General features: G+C 39.8%; 2 protein-coding genes across 5 annotated transcripts; one reads left to right on the top strand and one right to left on the bottom strand.

The window, feature by feature from the left end:
• Positions 1–1,281: 1,281 nt before the first annotated feature.
• On the top strand, positions 1,282–6,625 carry LOC110969088 (potassium channel subfamily K member 1-like). The gene is made up of 3 exons (XM_022219120.2): positions 1,282–1,788; positions 2,637–3,041; positions 5,206–6,625. The coding sequence occupies exons 1-3, from the start codon at positions 1,434–1,436 to the stop codon at positions 5,496–5,498; spliced, it is 1,053 nt and encodes a 350-aa protein (XP_022074812.1). The 5' UTR covers positions 1,282–1,433; the 3' UTR covers positions 5,499–6,625.
• A 41-nt stretch (positions 6,626–6,666) lies between these two features.
• Positions 6,667–27,640, bottom strand: entpd1 (ectonucleoside triphosphate diphosphohydrolase 1). Of its 4 annotated transcripts, XM_051939291.1 has the most exons (11): positions 27,435–27,640; positions 25,041–25,195; positions 19,896–20,023; positions 19,338–19,455; positions 16,178–16,328; positions 15,706–15,865; positions 15,372–15,575; positions 14,927–15,184; positions 12,775–12,888; positions 12,497–12,631; positions 6,667–7,308 (listed from the first exon to the last, which is right to left on the bottom strand). In XM_051939291.1, exons 3-11 carry the CDS (start codon positions 20,019–20,021, stop codon positions 7,102–7,104), a joined length of 1,473 nt encoding a protein of 490 aa, XP_051795251.1. In that variant the 5' UTR covers positions 20,022–20,023; positions 25,041–25,195; positions 27,435–27,640; the 3' UTR covers positions 6,667–7,101. The 4 variants fall into 4 exon arrangements, with proteins under 4 accessions (XP_051795251.1, XP_051795250.1, XP_051795252.1 ...); XM_051939290.1 differs by lacking the exon at positions 25,041–25,195 and having other exon boundaries at positions 27,435–27,639; XM_051939292.1 differs by lacking the exons at positions 25,041–25,195; positions 27,435–27,640 and adding an exon at positions 27,303–27,423.
• Between the last annotated feature and the right edge of the window lie 317 nt (positions 27,641–27,957).

Below are 27,957 nucleotides of genomic sequence, written 5' to 3' on the forward strand. Positions count from 1 at the left end.
AGGATATTTTGCTTCCACACCATGTCATTTTTTCAAACTAATGTAAGGAAAATATCCAAAATATGCACTTATTGTTACTTCTCGGTAATTCTGCTAAAAGTTTACTGGTCCGGCCACTTTGAGATCAAATTGGGCCGTATGCGGCCCCTGGACCAAAATGAGTTTGACACCCCTGCTCTAAACCCTATCTGCTCCACGTCTGACCGTGCACTCTAACCCAACCTTCCGAACAGGCTTGGATGTGCAAAAAATACATATCTTTAAAGTCTCTCTCCTCAAAATGCCTTCTTTCCCCTCAGAAATCTTCACCCGAGAACCACCAAACCCTCCAGTTTTATTCCTCCCTGCATTTTAAAGGTCTTTTACTGAGGGGTTTCTTCATGTATCATTCATAGCCTGATTTATACAACATTTTATTCCTAAAAAGAGGCAAAAATGGGTTTCTTCAGGATGTTGACAGTATTTTATAATTCATGACGTGCTAAGAAGAGATATCCAAAAATCCCCTCCCATGTAAAACCTCTGACTGTAACATATCCACAACATTTAAGTAAAGCTTTGCTGTCATCTGATGATCAGGTTTCTGTATTTACAAAATCAACTGGGAAAGCTTAAAGGTAAGACCTGTAGTGTCTCCCTTGAAGTAAAGGTATTATACCCTCCTTCAATCAAAACGTCCTGCACTCCATATGTTACAAAATAAAAGCATCAATAAATTGTAGGCTACTGAAATTACACTGTGAATCATTTAAAGTGTGTTCAATCTATTCTGATAGTTAAATATAATTTAATTAGAAGTTGTCATATCTAAAAAAAGTGTACTGTTTGGCTTTATTATTATGTTCTTTAAACATTTTAATAATGCAAATATCCAAGTCAAGTCATGTAGTTGTAAATGCAAATGATTCTGCTATACTTATACTATTTATGCTTGCCTTTGCTATCTTATGACACTTTCACCTCGACCTTCTCCATTCTTGCTCCACAGCAGACAAAAGGAATTCATTGCAGCAAATATTCCTTAAAAATGAAATTTGTTTCGTTTTTTTTTATTGTTGTGTTCTTGTTCTATTGTTCTGTTTAAAAACGCAAAATCCAAGTGAGGTTGTGTAGTTAAAAATCTGGATCTCCAAAGAAACTCCACCCATGCTCAGGGGAGGAAAAAATAATTTGTACTCTCAAATTATTTTTCTGACTGAAAGCACAAAAACCTGTTGAACCGGTTCTAGAAGGAAGTGCAGGTAGAAAAAACACTCAACCAACACACCTGGTGAGGTGAGAGAGCGACGTCACCTCTACCCGCTTCCTCTGATCAGAGGAATGAGGAAGACGAGTTCATCAACTGGCTAGAGAGGACACAGCTTAGGTTATTACATAAAAACAAGTTTTCTGGACGAAACTGAGTGTATTTGTTGAATTAATCCACCTGTGTGATGGTGCGCGGCTGCCCAGGAGGAGGCTGGTGCGCTCGCTTCGTGGAGACGCACCGGTCAGGGCTGAATTTCGCCCTGCTGGTTGTCTGTTACATTCTTTACTTGATTATCGGTGCCGGTATTTTCTCCGCCATCGAGCTGCCCTACGAACACGAGCTTCGGAAGGAGCTGAAAGAAGCCCGGCAGGACTTCCTGACGGAAAGCCCCTGCGTGTCCGACGCGCGTCTGGAGGAGCTGCTGGCCCGCGCATTGGAGGCCAATAACTATGGAGTGTCCCTCCTGGGGAACGACACCAGACACAACTGGGACTTTGTGTCCTCCTTGTTCTTCACCAGCACCGTGCTGACCACTACAGGTAAGACAAGTCTTCAAAAATAAATCCACCAAGTGTGGTTTTAATGGCAAAATGTCTGTAATAATCTGTGTAGATTCCACTTTTTTTTTTGCTTTTCCACACTTCATAAAAACTTTCCTTCCCTGTAACAAATACCTTTATAGTTTAAGATCCCCCCCAGACATCTAAGATACACAAAAATATCCCAAAGGTTTCAAATTCAACTACCACGCTTGTTTAAGTTGAATCTTCCACCATTATTGTCTTTCTAGTGATAGATGTGTTTACGTCTGTAACTCTAGTTTAAGGATAGAACACAGAAACTTTACCTCATCAGCATATTAATAAAGAATAACAGCTCTCCAGCTTTGCACATGCATCATTTTGCACTGGAAAGGTCAAACATTTAAATGAAATAACTATAAGCAAAACACCTTGCATTTCCTGCTATTCAGTAGGAAGTTTGGAGATGTATTTTAGGAGCTGTTGTGGGTTTTAATGACAACTTGTGCTGCGAAAGCTTCATAGCACATAAACACACATTAGTTCTGCTAAAAGAAGCTACTTCCTTCCTAGAACATTCTGCCCCTAAACATACAAAAGTTTGCAAAGTTAACTTAAACAAAATGTTAATTTTTTTTTTTTACAAAAATCAGTAATTCATTCAGTTAAACATCCTATAATTTATGTTCAGCTCTAAGTCTTGGGTCAGATTTGTTTTCCATAAAAAGACATGTTGCTTTTGATGGAGTCTCTGTCTTCCCTTCCTTCTTTCTAATTATTGTTTTTCACAAGTGTTCCTGGAGAAAAATCCCTCTGATTATATCTCTGTACTTAACACGGTGCTCTACGTTTTGCTGTGTTTTCAGGCTATGGCCACACTGTTCCACTCTCCGATGCAGGGAAGGCCTTCTGCATCTTCTACACCCTCTTCGGCATCCCAGTCACCCTCTTCTTCCTCTCTGCTGTGGTGCAGAGGCTCATGGTCCTGGTGTCTCGCCGTCCGGTGTCCTACTTCCACCGGCGATGGGCTGTGGACAGGTCGAAACTAGCTGCCATTCACGCCACCTGCCTCGCCGTCCTCCTGACCCTGCTGCTCTTCATTGTTCCTGCGTGGATCTTTGTCACCCTGGAGTCAGACTGGAACTTTCTAGAGTCGCTGTATTTCTGCTTCATCTCTCTGACCACCATTGGCCTCGGAGATTATGTCCCTGGAGAAACTCATAGTAAAGAGGCCAACCCACACCCACAGCTGTACAGACTGGCCATTACAGGTGAGTGGCTGGCTGAATATTACACTCCCTCTGGGACGAAAATCCAAGTTTTTTATTGTGCTTTGTTAACATGTTCATATGGTGATTCTTATATGGTCAATGCCAAATCATGAGCAAAATACCCAACATATACTGTCCAGCCAAAGAAAATCACACACTCTAATATTTTGCTGGACTGGCGTTAGCTTTGAATATGGCACTCATTTGCTGTGGCGTTGTTTCAATAAGCTTCTACTATGTCAAAGCATTTATTTCTGTCCAGAAATGCATTAATTTTTCACCAAGATCTTATACTGATGGTGGGAGAGTCGGACCGCTGCGTAACGTCTTCTCCAGCACGTCTCTGAAGATTCTCAATGCTGCTGAGGTCTGGACTCTGGTCTGGACACTGGAAGTCAATCCATGTGTGAAAATGATGTCTCATGCTCCCTGAACCACTCAATTTCAATGTGAGCCCCATAAAACCTGGCATTGTCATGTTGGAACATGCCCATGCCATCAGGGAAGAAAAACTGATGAAAAGACCTGGTCATTCAGTATATTCAGGTAGTCAGCTGACCTCATTTTTTGGGAACAGAATGTTGCTGAACCTTACCAACTCCAGATCATAACCCTCACTGGCTTGTTGGCACTAGGCATGATGAGTGCATCGCTTCATCTGCCTCTCTTCTTACCCTGATGGGCCCGTTACTTTGGAACACGGTTGTTTAAGAAATGAGAAGCTCCTCACTGCATCAGCTAGAGTTAAATAAGTTGTTGCAGCTAAAACGTATTCATCACTGCAGCATATTATCCACTGGAAGGCTCTTGACTATTTGCTTAGTTAAATCCAGGTGACGACTTTTTTTTTTTTTGTGGACCAGACAGTGTACCATGCCTTCATTGTTCATGCCTTCATCCATCCAATGACCCTGTCAAAAACACATATTCCGATTTCTTGAGTTTATATGTAACAAACTCACGAAACCAGTTCTGTCAACTTTTATGATGTAGCTTTCAGTATCATTAATCTTCTTCAGAAGCGGTTTCTGTTTCAAACATACATGGCTGAATTACTCCAGTGTCATAACTTGGCATTGTGCGGTGTAGAATAATTTTACAGATTTCAAAGAAAGATGAAGGTGAGCTGGTGTGCTAGAGCTTCAGCAGTAGGGAGGGGTGGGTATAGATAAAGATGGTAACTCCACAGATACAGTCTAGAAGAAACAACTGTGCAGAGTTACATACAGGTCATATAAAGACAGGAAGGGATTGTTGTCAATGAAAAGACTTCTGATAATGTAAGTTTAATACACAGAAATTAGTGTTTAGGGTTTAAATAAACAACCAGCTAAAGGCAGCAGCAGTTAGTTGCATGCCCATTGGTGTCACTGGTGGTTAAACAGCAGGCTAACATAGTCACAGTGACAACACTATCAGACCATTATTCACCACGTATAATCTTTATAATCTTTTAAATTAGCATGTTAGCATGCTAACACTCTAAACCACATTCTAATTTTGCAGCTATCAGGTCATATACTCAAGCATGTGTGTTTGCAAAGACGCTCATTTACACATCCAGCACTTATGATGGAAGTTGGCTCTGGCCAGATGGCAAATGCAGGTTCAACATCCACTCCCTCCTAGCTCTGTTATCAACAACTGAAAAGAAAAAAATATGTGTGTCATTGGCTGCATGTTCACCAGCTGCTTGTGAGCTGTGTCTGTTTTTCGATGGGTTTTATAGCTAAAAATGTCTTCCTGTTGGGTCCGAGAATGAGCAAAAACAGGCGGACAAATAAATGCTGAGCTGACACTTGCTATAAATCCCATTAATCCAAGCGGAGCTGCGGATTCAGGTGTAATTCTCTGTAAGCTCACCATTACGAGGACGCCGACACACTGACATTTGATAGATTGTTAATATAAAAATACTGATTACAGCCACTTTAAAGGAATTTAAAGAGGAAAATATCCTTTAACTGGATTTAAAACACATTTTCATTTTCACCGTTTGCTGTTCTGGCTTCACTTATTGAGAAGACTAAGCTAAGCAAAGACTGCTACCTGTTACACCCTTTTATTTGTAGACCAAGCCTTGATTTAATCTTACTAGTCACCCTGTGCTGGTTTTTATTTCCTCATGCTCACATTGTGGGTGTCTTTGTGTTTGCTTTCCCAGTCTACTTGCTGGTGGGCTTGGTGTGCGTCCTGGTGGTGATGGAGACGTGCTACGAGCTCCCCCAGATAAGACGCTTCAGGCAGAGGTTCTACCAAGAAAAAGTTCGGGAGCTGGACTCTGAGACCACCAACATCATCAACCAGGATCACCTGAGCGACCCTGCAGATGACTTGACGGATCACCTGCCAACCATTCCTTCTGTGTCGGAACAGGCGGCGTCCCTGCGGCAAAACCATACACCAGCGCCTTACACCCCAGCATCAGGATCTGCTGTTAATGGAAAACTGAGATGACCGATTGTGTGGGGGATTGTGGTGTCTTTTTTAAGGGACTGCTATGTGAACTTTTGCAGGATACATGGCTGCTCATGACACACCAGCTTTGACCTTAAGGTGCGTATATGAGAGTATAAACAGCCCCAGTGTTCTCTTGAAAGCTCTTTAGAGAGTGATTGCTCTCTACCAGTGCCAACACCAACATTGCATTAGTGGTTTAAAGCAGGAACCACCCAGAGATTATCAGCATGGCATTGTTTTCTCCCCTGTTGTTCCATTCCCTGCAGATACAGATCTGACACAGAGGAAGGGTTGGGCCCCCCCAAAACGGAGGGAAACCTTGCGAGTTTCCACTTCCTGCCAAAGTCTTGATGCCGTAAGGCGGCACAGTTTGTTTTAGAGGATTTCACACCCGCTCTTAGTACATTATATAATCTATGGTGGTATTTGCATAGGAAATGTACCTCTTTGGATATAGCAAAGCTGTACAGTAGCAGGAGAATCCGGTGTGCCATCTGTTGGCCTGCTGTACCTCATTTGCAAGGATTCCAAGAAGCAGATTAAGTGATGGCAATGAGTAAACATTTTTTCTTCCTTGTTGCTTATAGTTGCTGATTAGTTTTCAGCTCCGACTGGCATTCGGAAATATTTTAACAACACTGCAATGTACACTTTTAGCCACTAGATGGAAGCACTTTCATGTTACAGGTAGATTTAAATGAAGCTGTTACTGGGGATTTTAACTCTCATGCTGCTTTAGAGGGAGTGATTCTGAAAAACGTAATGAAGCTACAAGAATATATCATTGTTACAACTGTGGGTCAGGCTGTGGAAAGAAGCAGTTTTGCATGACATTGTTTTGTCACAGTTTACAGCTCTTCTGAACTCAATGTGCAGTTAGCAATGCCTGTTTTATGTCATCGAGTGTTCTTCATTTTTACATCTTACACAACAGCTGTAAAAGGTTCAAATCACAGGAATCAAAATGATATAACTTATTTTCCACAGATCATTGTCATTTTGATGGTTTATGGGTTTTAATGAAAAGCAGGACTTTGCAATGGTGTTTTTTTTTTTTATGAAATCCAATTCTGGATAAAATGTAAATAAATCATGCAACAATAAACATTAAATATGTATGTAGTATAATATATCATGTTTTTACAAGTGACAAGCGAATCGGACATTTTATATAAACTTGGGTTATTTTATTTTTACAGTAATATATTCACATCATAATTCAAGACACATACATGCAGACTGATGTGGGTTCACACTGGCATTCAGGCATGCATTCATTTTCACATGTTCACACACACACACACACACACACACACACACACACACACACACACACACACACACACACACACACACACACTCAAATGCTTAAAATGTCCTTCAACCAGAGATGCACTCTCCATTGGGAGAAAGCCTTTGTCCTTCTGAAAAGTCCTTGGATCCATGTGATCTGCAGGACTGTGTTGAGCAGCATGCGCTGACCTTTGACCTTCCCACAAATTGGTAAAACAGCCCACACGTACTGACACGTACACGCTGACAAACCTTCTCAGATGTTCCTTCCTTCCCTCACTCATACATACAGTATGTCAGTGTGTGTTTATATGATGTGTGGCTGTTTGGAGCAGCGGGGCCAGAGGGGGCGCAGGCTGAGGATGAAGAGGACGACGAGCAGGAGGGCGATGATGGTCACTATGGAGACGTAGCCGGCGTGGGGCAGAGGGGGCTTATCAGGGGCCTCGGCTGGGATCATGTTAGTCAGATTCAACATGTAACCCAAAGTCCAGCCCGCATCGCTGCCTTTTATCTGGAAATAAACACAAGAGGAAGGAAAGCTATCACTGCAACAGAATTTAGAGTGAATCACCGTGATGTGGCAGCTCATAGTGAAACACCTTCCCTTACTTTCAGTCAACACCTGTCTGCACTTCTACATATTTAAGGGTGCTTTTACTCACACCGCATTCCAAAAAAAAAAAAAAAAAACTCCCTGTACACTAATTTAAGTAATATTTGCTCTTAATTCCATATAAACATTACACATGTGGCCTTGATTTTGGCATGTTCATAACATCTACAACTATTGACAGAAATATTTGGATTAATTGGATTTGGATTAATTAATATAGGAGGCACACTTGCACATGTTCTGATTTGTTTGCTCAACAGGAATTCAAGTGGAGGATTTTCACATTTTATGCTGGAATATTTCAAACTCATTTGGCAGAAAAATTTAACCAACTCTGCCTATAGTAATTGCAAATATGAACACCCAGCGCTAATTTACTTGCAAATTATTCAATCATGTTGCATTTTTGGTTCTCACTACCCATTGTGCAGAACAATATAAACAATTAAATCAGATTTTTTTTTCAGGATATAAGTAGGAGATTTATATTGCAAATGTTCATTTACAAAGCAAATAAATTGCAGATTTGACATGTAAACGTGGTGCTCCTCTGTGACAAAATGTCCCCAGTGTAACTACTTTTGTACCACTAGGATTGGGACATGACATGTCTGTTTCTTATGCATCAAACACTTTAACCACAGACTTATTGGTCCCCCTATGAGAAATCTCAAAAATACATGTTTCACTCTATCTTCACCCTATCTAACCCGAACATAAAACCAGAAAATAATCTAATCTAGAACACACGCTGACAATAATTCTTTCTCATGGAAGGCACTTTGGCGTGTCACACCATAAAAAGCACATGTATAAGCCATAAAACAAATGACAGCTGAATTCCATGTAGCTGATTCATGTAGATATAGAGTGATGTAAGGAGTCGTGCTGGCTCACTGTCACGCTATCATGGCTTACTGGAACTCTTGAATCAGCTGGAGGAAGTATTTATGTTCTCAGTAATGCTTTAGCTTTTCTCACCATGCTATAAAACACAACAGCATATCAAAAACATAAAAAGAGGTCAGATTAATTTTGTGATTAAAATTTGAACTAGTAGTAGTGTGTGATTTACAAGTAGAACAACAAGTAGAAGAAATCTTGACTTTAAATATAATTCTGCAAGAACGACTCTTAAAGGAATGTGTGTATCTGTCGCGGGTGTGGAAAAATGGAATTCCTTGGAAAAAGAAGTGAAGCAATGCTCAAACATTTTGCACTTTAAATGTAAGTTTAAAGAAAAAATATTTAACATTTACGCAAAGGAGCAATAACAATGATGTGATTGATCTGTAGATTGATTCTGGCCATCTGATGTTTTTTGTTGTGGTTGTTTTCTGTTTGAGTTTGGAAAAAAGACTGGGGTAGGAGTTAAAAAGACTTATTCTTCATCCTACTCCTGTTCTTGTACATGGGATGTGCGTATTTTGTGCTTTATAAATTGTATCCATTTGTTGTTGTTTTTTTTACGCATTACCATGGAAAAGAATAAATGAAATGAAATGAAATGAAATGAAATTTAGCGTATTTTGTGTGGTTTATGTTATTTTGTTTAAATAAACTCAATTTACTTTTAAAATCAAGCTAAAGAATTAGTACATTTATTGTTCACTGTTTAAATTTGTCATTTGTAATATTTTGAATATTTTGTTTGACCAATCAGAGCTTGATTTATGATGTTTGTCAAACTGACACCACCTGTGATCCTCCGTCTGGGCTTATTTGTACCACCTGACCACCTGGCGGCCATTTTGACTGGATGCTTATCTCTGTGTTTACTACTGCAGTTAACTTTTCACAAGTCACTCTTTCAGTTTTTGGAAGATTTTATCACGTTGCTGTTCCAGTTACGAGCCTCTGCGGTCACCCAGTTGTCATAACAGCGCTTGTATCTGATATCAGGGCAGCAGCTGCTTCACATTGTTTGTCTGCTGATACTTTAATTAGAGTGGGATTCACTGATATTTCCTCTGGCAATGACACCTGACCCCAAGGTAAGCGGCCGCTTCTTGTCTGTTTCTGGTGATGTTATGGCTGCTTTCTCTGTGCTGCTTTGTTGTTGACATCATGTTTTCATCCATTGCCTCCCTATGCTTGTTGCTGATGTGCAGCTGCTGATAGTCACAGAGACTGAGAACCAATTTATGTTACAGATGAGCTACTTTCCTGTTGTTTGGTTGTAGTTTGACACCTACATAATGCTATTTAGCTGTGATGGTCAAAGTAATGAAATTTATGTAATCTTGTTATGTGGTCGCGATTGGGTTTGGCCATTTTTTTTCCCGTGGTGATGTGATTTGTGTCCCTCTGTGACTGCAACTAAAGTCCCTCTAGCTCTGGCTAATGTATTAGGTGTCATCGTAATATGTTGTTCTATTGGCTTCATGGAAGACTAGTAGCCACATTCTTAATTTCTCTTAAAAAATATGATTTGACACTGTTTGGCTCAATCTCTTTAAGTTATGACAACTTCTAATAAAATAATGTTCAACCAACAAGCTGCACTGCAGTAAGGGAATCAAATTTTCCTCTACAATAAATAATTGGTAGCACAAACGTATATTTTTAAGTTGATTCTGCATGAAAATGAAGATGTTCCAATCACTATTCCCGTGTTATTTAAAGGGAAATGGCAGCACCTGATTTACTGCAGAGGCATTAACTTAAATCCTCTATAGATTAGATATTGGTTTCTCTCTACAAAACACAAAAAAGAGTGCACAATAATTGAAAACACATTGCAACCTTTTTTTTTTTTCTGCAAGATGAAAAAATAGCCTACAGGAATTTAGCTTGAACAACCCTGTTTCCAAAGAATTGCTTGTTCAAGAATGACATGTTTTTTTAGTCCTTTTTTTCTAAGTTGATGCACTAATTCAGGGAAAAAGTAATTTGGAAGCTTTCTCAAAGGGTGTAACACTTGCAAAGGCATCCAGGATTGTTTATTGCTTTGGATAACATTCAGATCTGACTTTGCACTCGGAGCTCTGTGCTGCTGATTTAAATGGTCAAATGAATTGGTTGTGGTACCTTTTGTTGTGTCATTGCATGACACTGCTGACTGAGTTCCTGCTTTTGGTTGATATCAATCTTTCTGCAGCCTAAATATTTCTGATGTTGCAACAAACTTTGTGTCTTATGATTCAGTTAGAAAAAGTCAGTGTATCCAAGGAGCGTTAAATCCGGGTGAACCATGTCATACACGCCTCTCTCGCACATTAGTCACGGAAAATGAGAACCATAAGAGCTATGTTTTTTCTATCAAGCAGCAAAAAACAAGTTGTAGCATGATGTGTTTGAGTTCATTTACCTTACTTCACCTTGCACTTCCTCCAATGTGACCATTGGGTCTGTACACATGAAAATGTTGATGCTAAAACAACATATTTTGCAGGCTTTTACAATAGTTAAATTCAATTATCTCTTGCTCTTTGGAAGCTGAAGAGGTTAACTAATAGGGTATGATTTGCATCCAGAGCAGCATAGGTAGAATGAGATCATCAATATTTCATTGCTCTACATTAATTACACAGTTTAATCCTCCAGTTACCATGTTGCAATGTTCTTATGCAAAATAGGAAACCCTAATGGTGAGGCTAGCGCTTGCATGGTAGCTCTATGACCATATGTGCATGCGCATACTGATAGAATTGCTAAATATTCATCTGAGGTGTAGAATATGAGCTACAATTGATACGAGAAAGGCTTTTCTAATTTCAATTTGCGTCTTGATTAAGTCTGTAACATTCTGGTGTTTTTCATGCTCAGAATGGATGTTTGGTGAGTGACTGCACATAATATTAGCTGAAGCATGATTGACCTGTGTGTAGTAAAGCCAATAGATCACTGTTACCTGACAGAAATCTATGAAATTTTCCATTTACTTCTGGCCATTAAAAGTCATGCCAATAATGTGTGAGTGAATGAAGACTATTTTTGAACTGCTGATTTTCTTTTGGAGCTGGCTAATACCTCTTTGAAGGGTGATGAAAGCAGGACTCCGTGTAGTGTATCATATTTTGTTTTGCTTTCAAGGCTAACCAGAAGTTTTTCTATGAGTTTTTGTTCAGATAAGCAGAACTTGACAAACTACTTACTTGTTACATCAATTCAGACATGATAAATGCCATAAATTCTAATGTTTTGAGGGTTTTTGTGCTTCTTGTTCATTTTTAAGCGGGGAAGGATGATTTGCTTTTCGGGGTTTAGTTTGGGAGGTTTAGTTCCAAATAAGAATGGATTCTGCTGTGAGAACCCATTCCTGCTTTGATTTTTGGGCCTTTTCGGTCTGTTTTAGACGCTTTACCATTTACTGTGATTCTTTGACATAAGTTTCTGTGACTGAACTGGAGATTTGTGTATTGAATATATTGGAATTGGTGTCATCTCGCAAGACTGCTGTGAATGTTTAACCTGAGTCAGTGCTTTATATGAATACTTTGTTTATTGACTATTTATTTTGAATATTTTGTACTTTAAAAAAACTCCGTGCCATATCTTTTTTTCTATGTATACAACAATATATATGCTATATCACTATTTTTCTACTTGCGTCCAATTTGTGCAGTATAGATGATAATCTGTGGAGTATTAGAACTCTCTCAGTATTTATATCCATCAAAAAAATCTGTGCTATATCTATATTTAGTTTCCGTTTATTTTTGTACTACATTCCTGAAATGTTTGCACTATCTTTGCTGCTGTCACACTGCACATTTTCACACTGTGGCATAAATGAAGGCTTATCTTAAGTGATGGGTAATTCTAGTTGGGTTCTCTCACCTTTGATGCCGCTTAAAACACTTATTAAAAGTGAAATATAGAATACTGAGTCACCTCACCACCATCGTCACCCTTTGGCTCTCTCCTGGGTACCTAAAATCTGATTGTAATCCTAAAATCTAGCTCATTTCAGTCGATGAGGATCATTCAGAAGCACTCAGTTTTTAAATATGTCCTCTCTTAAAACGCAAAGGTTCAAGGACACACTTAAACTCACGGGTCAATGGTCAACAGGAAATGAGCTTAAATCATGAAGCATCTGGGGTGTGTGAAGCAGGAACAAAGTAGCGTATGATCTACTGACCTTCTTGATGAATTTTATGTTGGAGTAGCTCTCTGACGTGAAGTTGTATCCTTCAGTCAACAGGGTGAGGATGTATGTGCCAGAGAAGCAGTACTCCGCCAGATAGCTTAATTTTACACCCGTATGCAGCTTTATCTGTTCAAGCAGTTCAAACACAGCGATATCATCAGTGTACAGTATAAGGCTGGCTGGAGGACATAGATAAGACACAGAAGTGGATGAATGTGGCAGAACATAATTTTTTTTGTGTGTGGAACCAATTCCTAAATATGCCTGACCTCATCCCAAGGCGTAGCGCAGTAGCGTGCTAGCTTGTCCTTCACAGTGTCCAGAGGGATGGATGTATCGGTCAGATTGAGGAAGTTCATCACGAAGTAGTAAGCTGAGAAAGCCTGCAGTGAGAAAGAAAGGAGAGGAAAAGGATGAGGCAGGAGGAAATTAACTTGCCCCGATATCTTTAGCAAATGAAGTAATTGGTTTATAAATACATCATTGTAATTGTTTGACGCATCTGGCTGCCCTCACTGACTCAGACATTGTTAGGGTTTGGTTTGCACATAGCTATGAAGCCAGGGTATAAAATTAGTTTGGGCAAATTACAAAAACAAAACTTGTAGTTGTATAAATTATTGATCAATCTGTTATTTTCCTCAGTTATTCAATTTATTGTTTTTTCTTAAATGGTGAAAAATGTTACCCAGCATTTGCTTTCTGTTCTGGTCTGATTTTAACGTAGTATTAATGCTATCAAAATTATTACAGCTTATTTTATTTCATCAATGTATCATACTTATACATTATTGTTTTTTTACTCTCTCTTTTTTTAGCAATATCTGGCAAAGTTTTATCTTATCTTATTAGTAATTACCACAGCCAAATATAACGCCTTAACGTCTTATTTTAAAGTCCAGACCCAAAGATAGTAAGTTTTTTGTAGGTTATAGTAAAGAAAAGTAAAATCTTCATACTGAAGACACTGGAACCAACCAATAATAGTTTCCATTCTACTTGAATTGATATAAATACAAGCCAAAACACTAGTTTTAGTTGCATTTATTTATTAATTCATCAGTAGTCCCTCGTTTTTCAGAATGCTGAAGAGCTTCATCCACCAGGCTGGCAGGATGCTGGCAGGATGCTGGCAGGATGCTGGCAGGATGCTGAACTCTGCCCTCTGCCTCTGGACCGTAACACACCCATTTACACAATGACTCTACCTCAGCTGTTTTTGCACATAAAGACTCAAACATTCACTCTCATTATATCACAATCTGTCTTCACTGACTGGACCATTTGCACAACTCAACAAGCTGCTACTATATTACACTGCCATCACCTCAGCAAGCTGTCACTGTATTGCACTACCGCCAGTGTACATTGGGTGACTTCTATATATTTTATTTTAATTATTAAGTTTTTTTTTTTACTTTGTTGGACAGGTTAGTAGAGAGACAGACAGGAAAGTAGGGAGAAGAATGGGGGCCGCTGCATCGGGGACGATAACACCTGTTCATTGGTCGCCTGCTCACAGTTGAGCTATCTGGGCGTCACTATATTTAATTTTTTTAAATTTTATTTTATTTACACTGTATTTTGACGCCTCCCCCTGGATATATAGAGAAACTGACAATCGAATATTCTATTCTATTCATATATACTACAGTAATTTTTACTGAAGCATATCTTTGAAGAAAAATTGTTCGCACAGTGAGCTCTGGTTTACTTGGTTTAATTAGGACACTGTTTCTAGATGGTTTAAGGAGAATTCCAGTTTATTTATACCGGGCACATATCAGATAAATGTAACCATTGTATCTCTAAAAGTCATGCAGCTTTCACTCTTCACCTCCACTGATGAGATTCAGGGAATCTTATCAGTGGCGTTCAGCAGAGCGGTTTACTATTACTTCACGGCAACTTTCCTCAGAAAACCAAATAATTTTAAACACTTGCTTGTGTAACTGGCTGAAAGTAAATACAGATGTTAACCATCAGCAATGGCTATTGTGCCACAAGAGCAACATTAAGGAGAAATCAGAATTCTTCTTTAACTTTCCAGTAGCATTAATTATCCAGACGTCACCATGTGAACAAATTTTCAGTGTTTTTTTTTTGTGATTTGGCTGGATTGGCCCTTTAAGCAAAAATAATTTTAACGGGGTTCATGTTTGGATGCAGATCATGAGCATTTAGGTGAAAGAGAAAGATTTCTTACTCAGTCCATTGTTGATTAGAAACACAACTCTCATCCAAACCAGAAGCTGATTGGTAAACCATCACTATTAAAGATCTGTATGTCGTGTAACTGCTATGTTGATTACTCAATGCACAGATCTCAACAACACAATTGTGCTGTCTACATAACACAAGTATCTCACAGGCAGTAAATTAAATGCTGATAAATAAACCGTGACAACAGTGTCACCTTACCCCAAATGGTCCCTGCAAAAGTGGCTGGAAGACTCCATTGAAAGAGCATTGGCTGTATTTGCAGGACGTAAAATTGAAGACACTTTTGACAATTTCCTGGCATTGTCCAAAGCTTCCGTTCCCTCTGAGAGTGAAGTTTTCAGGAGCTCCCTGGGGTTTCCTGCCTGACACACAGGGGCTATCATAGAGGACGGAGTAGTTCTTTATCTCCGTGTAGCCCGGGTGGAAACAAGGATCTAATATTGTTCTTGGACCTGACTAGGAGAGAGAGGGAGATGGAGAGGTGTAACGGAGACACGTCGAGGAAGCTCATTAAATTTAAAGTGTCATTGCATATCTCAGCACATCATGTCTTTCAAAGCTTATTAAGTCTGCAATCCTTTCAGATTGTGTTAGATTTGAACAGTCCATTAATGCAGCGGAGAAACTTAAAGCGGAAGTTTACCTGAGTCTGCTGTGCCAGTGCCAATCTCAGTACTTGGTCTTTCCCGTAACACAGGAAGCTGTGAGTGTACAGGTTATAATCATTTCCGTAGAGGCGGAAAGTTACAGAGTTGCTGGGTGACTCCGATCCGTCATAATTATCAGACACAAAGCTAATTTGAGTGGAGGCCCCGCCAAGGTCAAGAGCGCCTGTGGTTTCTAAGCCCTGCGATGGAGACAAAAAGCGCATTGACGTCAGCACACAGCAGGAGCACACTAACTGACATACAGACAAAAACACCATCTCAAAGTGGACCAATGTGCATGGACCTGTATGTAGATCGACACGTACAGACCTGCATGAGGCGATCATCCAAGTAGTTGACTGTGACCCAGCCGAAGGCGCCCTCCTCCTGCCCGCTGAGGATTCTCGCTCCCTGATAGGAAAAGGGGAACTTCTGCAGGGCTTTCTCCACGGCCTGAAACACCTTATCAGACGCCGAGCTGTTCTCCATACTGCACAGAGCACAAATATATTAGAAGCAGCCACATCCATTATTCAAATCAATACAGCAGCTGCATAAATAATAAATAGACTGTATCATAATGGATTTGACAATAACATATTCTCTAGTTTGGCAGTAGTGTTCGCGTGGAGATAACTCAGAAAATTTGCGAATGGAAAAGGCTACAGATAACAACACTTTGGCTGCCAGTGCAAACATAATTACGGAGTTCAGGCTTGGGATAAGATCAGAACAGCATGAAAAGGCATTTGTTTTTCTTTCATGTATGCAGGTTTTACGCTCTATTATGTGTGCACCGTACTTCAGTAGTCTCATCCCTGCAGTAGCTCCCAGATAGAGAGGGGTTTCATGGTGTCTTTTATTGGGGACCTTCTGCTCGGCCTCCTGCATGCACAGTGTCAGAGACTCCCCCGCCTTCCAGGGCTGGGATGCATAGCTGGAGATGCCTTTACCTATGAGGAGAGCAAAATGTCAAGAGAAGGGTAAAGTCATTCATCCTAAATTTAGCAGTCATAAAACATAATAAGAGCCTTCTTTTAAGGCTAGCTGTCTTGGGAATTGAAGGTCATCTGTACATTCTGGAGCTAGAGAAGAAAACCTGATGAAGGCGCTACGGAGGTGATCTCTTATTGTGAGCATGCTTTATGTACCTGCAAATGCTTAATGCTGAAACTGTGAAGATCCAACAACGTGTATCTCCTCTGTGAAGAGTTAAGTGTTTAAAGTCGTTCTATGTTGTTCTGACTGTTTGCAGATCCAATGAAAAGCCCAAAGACAGTAATGCTTTAGTTCATATCAGACTATTTTCTTTGGAAAGCAACGCAGAGACAAGTTATTGTCATTTTTGGTAATTTCCTGTGTATTGAAAACACATGGACTATAGAGAATATCACCTTGATAATCCTTTAACCTTTTGATGCACAACATGGGTCAACAATTACCCTTATTCAATGGAATTTGGGTATCTTCTGACCCATGTTGCGCATCAAAGTTTTAAATATGTGGTAAAAATAAAGAAAAGTGATAATTTATCTTCAAAATATCCAAAAAGAGAGTTGCCTCTATTGTCTGTAAGAATTTGCTGTTTGGTGCCTGTAAAATGCTTTTATTTTGAAAATCTTTGCAAATTACAAGAAGGGAAGCAATAAATAACTGATAGCACTTTGATAAATGACAAGAGGCAGTAAAATAAACTCACAGAGGAGAAGCTAATAGCAGCTGACAGACCAGTTAATTATCTGCTCTGTAGTCACACATGCTGTAATGATTATTTTATGAAGAACAGCTGGTTGCATAAGAAAGTTGCTCTTTAATCTGAGGTACTTTTAACAGACAACAGGTGGACTAATGTTAGCTCCAGTACAAAGTATAGCATGACTGCATGGAAACATGCAGTCATACACACAGCACAGGCACTGTAGGTATAACTTCCTAACCAATGTTGTGTAACTAATGGTTTATTAATGATTAATAAGATGGTTTGTTAAACAAGAGAGTTGGATGAGAAAATTGCTCGCCTGAATTTCTCCGAAGACCAATCAGCACCTTTAAAGTTCACAAATTAACACGATAGATGTTGTTTAATTAAACAATTTGTTCTTTTAAAACTGTTGGAGCTGTTTTGTGGTGAGTGCAGTAACTTATCTTGTTGTCACTGTGAGAGAGATAAACAAAATGAAACTAGTGTTGCGGATTTTCTTCCATATTTAGCAACTTTTTGCAAAATGTCTACTTAGGATTCACAATAGAAAGCCGATTTTTCATTAGCCTTTTTGTATGCTTGTTTTTATTAAACATAAGACAGAAAAAGATGCTTGAAGAAAATGAGAAATGATGTAATCATATTCTTTGTCCAGCAGAATGTGCTCCGACTTTAATATCGGCTACAATACTCTCAAGAGTGTCTGTAGCACATGTAGTAGAGCAGACAGTGGTGCAGAGTCAAGCTGTGTCTTCACAGTAATTTATTAACTAGTTTGTGATGGACATTGTTGGAGAATTAGTAGAGTATTACCCTTTCATTCATCTTTTTCAACATAACATACACATATGTAAAGAATATTGGCCAATGTATTGATGATGGACTTTTTTATTCCCTAAAGTCATTATCAATCCTAAAAATCAGTCGGGCTCTAGTTCATAGAAACCACAGCAAAGGCATAGATGGAGAGAAACTCTTATTTACTTATTTCTGTCACAGCTTTTATTCTATAGATAATTAAGAGTGCAAAGTGCCTGAATTCATAGAAGAAAACGTATATTTTTATGTCAAACTGTTCTAAAGCTCTTGCTTCATGGTTGTTGTAGAGGAATGCAGTGTTACTAAATGGTCAGCAGTTTGACCTAACTTTAAAATCTTCCTGATCCATCACCACAGCTAATGCTAGGAAAGTGCCTAATTATGTGAGATGCCTATCAGTCTCCGTTTGTTTTCTCATTCATTAGTGTGCCTGTCTTTGTTCTGTCCTTAGATAAACTTGAATAAACAAATATCCCTTCTTAGGTCTTTAAGAAGGTCAAGATGGCCTCCTTCTCCTTCTACCACTGTCTGCACAATATGTTTTCTGTCTGTCAGTAAAAAGCTTTATCAATCAATATATATTAGACCCAGTTTCCTTCTCATCTTGGCTATTTGACAACTGGCTGTATATTTAGGAATACTTTTCAGTTGCCATGTTGCAACATTTATTTGTTTGGTGTGTGTCCTATCCTTCTATCATCACTCACATTTTGTAAACTTTACCTGACGGAAAAAGAGCAGCCGAGCATCCAGACCAAACATTTACAACCACAGAAGGTTAAACACAGTGCCTTTTCAATCTTCATATTCAGTGTTGTGAAATTTTGCAGTCAGACATCAGATCTGCACTCCCTAACGTTAGTAAATAATTAGCAAAAAGCTTTCCAATACAGTAATCCAACAAGCCTGAAGTTGTAAATGTTAATGAGTATCTAATAGATTTTGGATTTCCTGCTGCTATTTATAGGAGATGAGGTTTAGAGCAGCAACTATTTCCAGCTAAACGATTAGTGAAAGAAGAGAAAATGTGTCATCAACTTGAAGTTGAGGAAATTAGACAATAAAAATGACAACTTGCTGCAGATTTTAAGCTGTTAATACATCCATTACATTGTATTCTGTACTATGCTATACTGGATGTGGTTACACAACAGTTAAGGGAATTTCCAACCTTAAAGCTTTGTAATGAGTAATTTACAAAGCAGGAAACCATTCATGAATCACAACTTCCAGCTACTCATTGAATACGTCCTTTTCTAAAGTGGTGTCAGCCACCTGTCAGTATGTTTTCAAAGTTGAACAATTGCTTTAGTGTCTCAAGATTAACACATTTGCTAAAACTGCCCTTCACATGCACTTAAATATTCGGAGTAGTTTGCATTAGTGTTACAATCGAATGTGAGAGCAAGTGAAGTGACACTTTGTGTGGCGTATACTGTACCTTTGACTTTGCAGGAATGCGTCTGTTCGACTCTGCCAGTGTTGTTATCCTTCTCTGCAGGCCACGCATAGATATAAAGAGCCGTGTGGGATGAGCCAGCGTCCAGCACGATTCCATACTGGAGGGAAAACAGAAGCAGGAATTCCAATGAAAGCGTTCTGTAGCATTAATCCTGGATGAGGTCCCTGTGGTTTTGCCATTCTAAACGTGCGCCGTCATGATTGCATAACCTATCGACCACCTTCTAGGAACTATATCAGAAAAACATGTGTTTGTAAACTAGGAGACAGCCCTGTTGTAAAACTGCACTCTAGACAGTGTAATCAATCATGGCTGTGAGGCTCAAACTGTATTTGTGACAAAACCCAGAGGTGATTTAACATCTTTATCAACATCCCCCAGCCATATTTGGCGGTGAATTTCTAAAGCCAGTGGTACAGGTTGAGGTCATATTGACAAGAAGCCATATTTGGCTTGTGGACTTTGGACTGCGATCCTGATGTAATGCTCCCACACAGGCAAAAGGCTACAACATTTTAGTACTTTCCTCCTCCATACCTTGTACTTTTGGGAGACGGGCCTGTTCTGCAAAACCGCTACCGTCACCAAGGCAACAATCGCTATGACACCAATCACAGTGATGATGATGGTCACAGGTGTGTGCCAGGGGTTCTTCTCTTTCATCTCTGAGAGCGGGGGCGGAAAGACAGACAGACAGACAGACAGGAAGGCGAGAGGGGTAGTGGAGATAGAAAGAAAAAAGATGGGGACAGATTAGAAATAGGAAGGAAGTGTGTGTGTGTTGAGGCAGTCTTGCATCCAGATGTGGGTGATGTCACAGCATGTGTGTTTGTATGTTTGAGAGAGCGAGCCTGCTGGACGCTGAGTGTTTCATTGTTTTGTTTTGTAACCAAGGGCTACAGATGGATTTTTGATTCCGTACGTCTGAACTCACGCCAGGCTGCCCATTGATTCCCGGGGGGTTTTATTATTTCAGTCACAGCACATTTAAAAGGGAATTCCACTGAAGTATTTAGCTAATGCTGAAAGATAAACAGGATTTCCACTTTGGAAAATGATAAGAAAAAAAAAATAACTGATGCAAAACAGGGGAACATTTGGCTTGGCTTACAAAGATAACATTTATATCTTGGAAGGTTATTAAGACAATAGCCATGAGTCAGTGTAGGGAAACAGCAATTAATAACATCCTTGTGTAGGCATTATTTTAATCTTGACTATATCTGGTGTCTCCGTCTGCTAGCACGCTGTCTGACTCCCATTCCTTCCTACCAACTCACTGAGTTTCCAAATGAGATCTGAAACACATACACACACTTGCACACCCATAGGTGCTCCTTAAGGTAACTTGCACTTATCCACAATGTACAAAGGGACTTCAAAAAAAGCATGTAACAAACTGTTTGTATTCACATGGAAAACTCTGAACAAGATACCCCTCTGAAAGCACATGCAGAAGCAAACACATGATTGTTTGATTAATACCAGGGTAAGTGAACTGCCAGACACCATGTAGGTGACATGACAGCTGGGAAGGTACACACACAATTCAGAAGTGTGAAATACAGTGCACATTTCACATTTCACATCCTTTTTTTTCCTGATCTATTGCACCAGCAGGACCTGCAGCAGCGGTAGTAAAACCTGACCTTTTGCATTTCGTGGGAAAACACAGGAGAGAGTGAAACTTAAATCGCGTAAAGCGAGAGGGAAAGAGTGCACTTACCTCTGTCGTCTACTTCAATGAACTTGCCACTGACAGGGGGGAGGGAGGCAGAGATAGCAAAGAGAGGAAGGGCTGAGAGAGAGGAGGGAGAGGAGAGGGAAAAAAGGGCAGGAGAGAAGGGAGGTAGCGTGGTGATAAGATGAGGAGAGGTTTTTTTCCATCGTGGCCGGACAGAGGATTAGAATGGAACTGTATGTGAGTGTGTTTGTGTGTGTGTTTCTGCTGGAGCAGCTCTGGAGTTTGGCATTTCCTCCCCAAGCTGGGGCAGTAAAGCTGGTCACTATGGAGACACAGCTACAGCGTGTTGGTGCATGTGTCGGTGCGCACTTGTGTGCATGTGAACCCCCTTAAAAGGGACTCTCTCTCTCTCTGTGTCTCTCTGCAGTAATGAGAGTCGTTTGCCCCGGCGCTGCTCTCTCTGTTCATTCTGTGGGATGTGTAGGAGGGAGGGGAAGTGGGGACTCCCTTGTTTAGCAGTTTTTATTACTGGCAGGCTGTGATGTCATCTCAGTGACAGATTGGAATCCCCTTGCTTTTCTCTTCTTGTGTGTGTTAGAAGAATAGAGCTTGTGTGTGTGTGTCTGTGTGCGTGTGTGTGTGCACAAACCCCAAGCATGACTTGCCTGCAAATTTGTTCATTTCCATTCGCATTTCCATTTAATGTCCTCCTCCTGCTACACATATGTTAGAACATAATCAAACACATTCAAATGCATAAGAGAATTTCTGTCAACTTCACTCTTTCCTCTAACTCATCACTCCCTAAACTTCCTCTCCGGAGAGAGCTATGAGATTCACAGCAACACTCACACACCCACTGCAAAGTATCCTGTAATTGTTTGACAATGTCATTCCCAAGCAAAGAGTAGAAAGTTCAGGGCTGTGCTTCTTCCGTTAAAACTTTGCCACTGGATAAGGTCTGACTATGTTTTCATTCAATCTGTGTTACGTAAATGACCTTGTAGTAATAGGTAGTATAGCGTCCTGCTTTTCACATACAGTACATCAGTATAGTGTCCATTTTTACAGCACGAAGTGGAACTCAGTGTGACTGAATAGCAATTTTATGATTCATTAAGTTGAATTGCTCTTATAAGATTACCCAAAATGCAACCCTGTCACAATAAAAGTAACACTGTGTTTAAATTGTTAGTAATGTGAAAATATTGTAATAAAAATGCTATATATACATAAATATATATAAGTATGATGGAGAAGGACACGTCCAAATGCAGCTCTCTGAATGCTTCAAATGCAAATCTGGTCGACCACAGGATTTGGAGCCCTTTCGATAAGAGCACAAGGACCTGCAAACATATTTAAAAATAAATGTCTTGTGACATTAGACTTAAGCTTTTAAGTGGAAATGTAAAAATTGTATTTTGAGTTCACTGCTCAGCTGCAACTTAACTGGATTTAAAATGAAACCGGAGAGACTAACAAAACAAATAGTCTAACCTCCAGTTTTTTTTGGTGACTCTGCTGAAACAATGCATTTCAGTCATCTGTTTTAAATTAAGTTCCCCAAACATTTCTCCACTTCGACAGTTTAAACAGTCAAACTTAAACTCTGTTGTGAGAAACACTATAAAAGTTGCATTGGCTGATTGTGCAATGCTGTGAAAAGGACTGACAAAGCTGAGGAGTCTAGTTTTGTCACACAAAACAAGTTTTTCCAACTATTAATCCTTTGTTCAAATAATTTGCTTTCTTCTTAAAGAAGTAACATGAACTAATTTATTGATTTATTTTAAATGTATGGTTGACAAGGGATTTTTTCTTTTAGTTTCTCTCAACAAACTGCTTTAGATTATATTACTATTGTTCTACAGGTAATGAGACAACAAAATACAGTTTGCCATCTAACTAGAAGTGCAAAAGCTGCAGTAAAGTTTTTTTTTTTTAAATTGTATGGTATGTACAGTGTGTTACAGTATGGACAGAGCGCTATGAACACATTAGTATATGTATATATATATATATATATATATGAATGTATAGCTGTGGGTTCAATATAAAATCAATCAGTGGAGTTAAATGGTGGCATGAATTAGGCTCATTCACAGTGGAGGGAAACTGGTGTCAAAATGCCAAAAACGACACAAAACATCAAACAGCTTCTATAATGAAGTTGGTTCCTTAAAGTCAACCATTAAAGGCTTATATAGTCTAATTACTGTCTGAGCTGCATCACAGGAGGCCAAACATCTTGCTGTAGTGGGATTATGGAATTTATTGGGCCTTTCCTCAAAGGTGTGCAGCTGTGATAAAGCAAGAATGAAACCACATGTGTTTGTCAAACACACTTACTGCTTTTACAACCTCTTCACATGCCTTGATTTACATAGTCAGTACTATGGATGTTTGTCAGTGTATGAGAACATCTGTCATGTGTCTGCGGGTGGAGTAAACAACCAGCGCTGACAGTAATGAATGTCTCCATTAATGACATCTGACTCCAATTACAAAACCCCTGCTTTTATTACAGTACAAATCAAAGTCTGCGAGGGAAGTGGTGGAGCTGTAAAGATGGTCCGATCTGAACCTCACCCTGTCTTACGGTTACCGTCAAGTCTGAGTGTTTAGCAACTTGGAAACATTTAGTTTGATATCAAAGTCCTTTTTTATTATGCTTAGAGATTAAAGATGGGAATTGTTACACTGAGCACCAGGTGATGATGATGATGTTGGCAGCCGACTACGCAGACACAGACACAGTCACAAGCACACATGTCGAGACAGAAAGCAGGGCTTACCTGAGCGGCAAGTTAAGTGCATGAGCTCATAGAGGAACTCTCTTGGAACGTCAACAAAATTTCAGGACACGCACCAGTTTATGCGTTTGTACTTGTGAGGAGTTTTCTTCACACTGTGCGTTCCCTAATGAGCGCAACGTCATGCTTAACCCCCAGCCTGTGGCCTGCTTCAATCAGACCAAATCTCAGCAATTTAAACCAGAGTTTCCTCACTTCAGCACACACACACACACACACACACACACACACACACACACACACACACACACACACACACACACACACACACACACACACACACACACACACACACACACACATACATGCAGCCTCTTGTTTCCAGGCATACAGATTTGCCGAATACACACACACGAACACCAGTGTTTCCATTTCCGATCCCTCTGTAAACACAAATGTAGCGTTAAGGTGAGGCCAGGATGGTGTAGACTCTGACATGAGGAGAGCGGTGGAAAAAACACAGCTTTGGAAAACACAACATCTGCTATCACTCACTGCATGCCCCCCAGAGAGATAAATGCATGTATTTCCAGCTATTTTGTGCATGTGCTTCAGCTAAGTTTTAGTTATCAGGACACGGAAGGTTAAGATAAAGACGGGAGGATTAGGGTTTAGCTTTAACTTCTGTTGCATGCAGTTGAAAGGAGTGTTGTTTAGATGAGCAGCATTTAGATCATTTACCTACAAAAACAAGTCTGACACATAAAATAACATTCACAGCGCACATCCTTTTTATTGCCTAAGACACACATTGTTCTTGCCACATATTGACCATTGACCAAATTCCTTCCTTAATCCCCAAACTTAACTCTAAAGGTGATGTTAAGCCCTGTTTTAAACTAAAGTTAAGTAAGAGGTAGCACCAGACGAAATGACCTCATTTTATAAAAATGAAGTCTGAAATTCAAACAGGTTTTTACAAGTTTGAAAGAGCAGCACATTAAAGTAAACACAGGCCTACACACACTTGTATATGAAGGTCAAGACACACAGTTTGGCCTTCATTTTCACGGTTATACTGATGATATGTCGAAGCTCAATTAAGTCGCTGTTTTTATTTTGTTTTAAAATGACATAAGAGTCTCCACCTAGGCTAATCTGAAACTTTGGTCTCATAAATGTCCTGAGATAAAGATACAAGGAGGCTGTTCTGAATCAGCAGACGCTGAGACGGTTTGTTACCTTGCGTTCAGCGGTGAGTCAATGGGTGACACAGCTGGGGATCAACTTTGTGGTTTCAGAATGACGGGAAGACAAGATAACAGCATGCCCATGAGGCAGGTCTTAAATTCTGTTGTGCAGCTCTGGTGGTTTTGGCTTTAAAGGAACTCATAAGCCTGTGTGTGGACAAACGAACAGCACATGTGGGGTAACAGATGTTTTAAATACAATCATGGTCAACAGAGCTTACGTAACACCATGATGAAACGAGTGTGCACATCTTTTAATTGACTCAAATTGACAAAAAAAAAAAAGTCGGAAAAATACTCAAAAAAAAGTGTCCAAAGTTGAAGTACTAATTGTCAAGAAGCTAAAATTGTAAATTGTTAAAATTGGATTTTTATGCTTAAAATTAACTTGAATCTATTTTTCACATCATAATTGTGAGAATTATGTAGTGCATACTGTAGTTATTTGTAGACAGCTCACACTCATTCAAAATAATCAATGTGGCCCAGCAATGCAATCTTCAGACGATGCAAAACCATCAAAATAAAATCCATAATATACAAATTTAAGCTGAAAATCATTACGCTCGAATCAAACCCCTAACTCCCTGTAAGTATTGCGCAGTACTGAGGGTACATGTGGTAACTAAGCCTGTTTTCTCTCCATCCTTTTGTAAATTACAAATTACACATTAGAACTATGTAGCAAGTGCAGCCTTTTTTCTGAAAAGTGGAAAAGATCGCAATAATTTCAACAGAAAGCACGTTAGAATGATGCATATGATGTGTTTGTTCCATGGACTCTTTGCCCTTAATTATGCACTTGAGAGCAAATTGGATTTATTTTCCCTGTAGCAAACATGCATACACACTGACAGAAATAAATGCAGTGCCTTTCCTCCCTGTGGATCAACAAATCATTCCCACAGGCATCACACATAAATATGCAGCGTCCTTGAGTTGTTATTCGGCGTCTCACTCCGAGTTTTACTTAATGTTGTGCCAACATCCACAAATGTTAAAAGGGGCGACATTACTCACTTAGCAACTCTATAAATACTGTTGTTGGGAATATTGTGAAACGCTGTGGATTCTTCCTGTAAAGAGGGAACCTCTGGCAGCGTCATGTGATGAGAAAAGAGAGGAAGCATCTCCTCTTGCCACAGGGAAGTGGTCTGTTCTTAAACCTGAGCGGGACTACCCTGACCTTAAGCAGAGAAGGAAATGGTGACACTTTTTTATTTTATGTTTGTTGTACAAAGCATGCTGGTAAAAATACTTAATCGGATTTTTTAAAATGGCTTCAATTCACATTTTCTCCCTGTAGTGCTGAGCTTTGCTTTCATCTACATGTGGTTACTTTATCTCAACACAATAGATAAGGCATCAGTAAGCAAACACGAGGAACTCTGGCTTTTTTTTTTAGTAATTGTCTAAACATTCTTGATACCCTGTTATGATAAATTGACTTTGCAAGGTCCAGTAACCCAAATAAACACTTTTCTCTAGTGATACCAACAGAGGTTGGTTTTGGTAGATTTTCTACCTTTAATCCATCGAATGAATAAAAAAAGAAGCATTTGTGGTGGAAATATTGACCGTAACTTGCAAAATTCCTGAGAATATCGCCAACCTCCGCATAGTTTTTTTGCAATAAGATTAAATACGCCCTTTGTAATCCAGATGCGGCACTAAGTGTAATACTGTAACAACTGAGGTAAGGTAAAAATGCAAACACACTTTTGGCTTAATTTCTCAATTCAATTCAAACTCTCACTGATATTCGGCTCAGTTTCTGCTCTTAATTCTGTGCACTTGTCAACAAAAGCAGCGTCCAATTTGCTTCAAACTGAGCATGAAATATGATTCCAGTAATCTGCTAATTGCTTTATTGAGCCATCAATAAACATATGAAGTCACATTATCAGATAAATGGACAATTAAACTTTAACCAACACCAATTTGGACGCGTTCAGTTAGTCCGATAACATTGCACAATTACCCTTTAGTCGTATGCACTGACTCTGATAAAGTCCCGTAAACCTGCCTCTGTAAGTGTGCCACTGTGTTTACCTTCAAGCCACACAACCACACGGACCCTCTGGCTGCCACTGAATCACACATGTTCGACACGCACAGGCGGGCACCTGCTCACGCCGCCCGTGCGCACACTCGAGCGCATGCCGTGGAAAAGTCACACACCTGCCTCACACTGCTACACAGCTGCTGCACGCGGGAAAGCAAGTCACACAGTTGGAAGAGAACACACACTCACCTGATAGTTATTAACATTAAGTGTTCAGGCTGCTGTTACATCCTACTGCTGGACACACTGGCTGAGAAGGATTTCCTACTCTTGTGTGTGCATGCGTGTGTGTGTGTGTACCAGTCATAGCAGTACACCTACCTCTTTGTGCAGACATGAGTTCTTTCTCAGCAGCAACACAATGCTCTTTCTATTCTTTGCCCCTCTCTCTCTCCTCTCTGTCTCCCCCCCCTCTCTCTCACTCTTTCTCTCTAACCCTCTCTCTTCCTCTCTCTCTCTCTCTCTCTCTCTCTGTGGTAGCACAGCTCTCTGCTCAGTCTGACGTTTTTCAGCACCTCCTTTCACATACACTCGCTTTATTAGGAGAAGCAGAGCTTTCCTCCTCCCTCCTACTCAGCCCACTCCCCCTCTTCCCAGCCTGTGCCTTCTGTTTACCCCTTTCCTCCTCCTCTCTCCCTATTTTCTACACCTTTGTCATTCTCTTTGCTGCTGTCACTCTCTCACTTAGTCTTCCCTCCACTTTCTGCACCCCCCCTCCTTTTATAATCTCCCCCTCCACCGTAACTCTCCCGCTCTCCTCCACTGGTATCTTCTTTATCATTTTTCTTCTGCCTCTGCTTCTTTGTCATTGTCTCTGTCATGTAAAAGTGGGTCAAACATGAAA

This window comes from Acanthochromis polyacanthus, chromosome 19 (genome assembly GCF_021347895.1).
Source record: "Acanthochromis polyacanthus isolate Apoly-LR-REF ecotype Palm Island chromosome 19, KAUST_Apoly_ChrSc, whole genome shotgun sequence".
Taxonomy (NCBI): Eukaryota; Metazoa; Chordata; class Actinopteri; family Pomacentridae; genus Acanthochromis; species Acanthochromis polyacanthus.

Coding starts and splice junctions, on each gene's coding strand:
- LOC110969088 (XM_022219120.2), top strand. CDS start 1,434: ATGGTGCGCGGCTGCCCAGGAGGAGGCTGGTGCGCTCGCTTCGTGGAG. Junction 1,789..2,636: donor CACCGTGCTGACCACTACAG/GTAAGACAAGTC, acceptor CTGTGTTTTCAG/GCTATGGCCACACTGTTCCA. Junction 3,042..5,205: donor GTACAGACTGGCCATTACAG/GTGAGTGGCTGG, acceptor TTGCTTTCCCAG/TCTACTTGCTGGTGGGCTTG.
- entpd1 (XM_051939290.1), bottom strand. Junction 15,185..15,371: donor CACTGGCACAGCAGACTCAG/GTAAACTTCCGC, acceptor TCTCTCTCCTAG/TCAGGTCCAAGAACAATATT. Junction 7,309..12,496: donor ACATAAAATTCATCAAGAAG/GTCAGTAGATCA, acceptor GTTTATTTCCAG/ATAAAAGGCAGCGATGCGGG.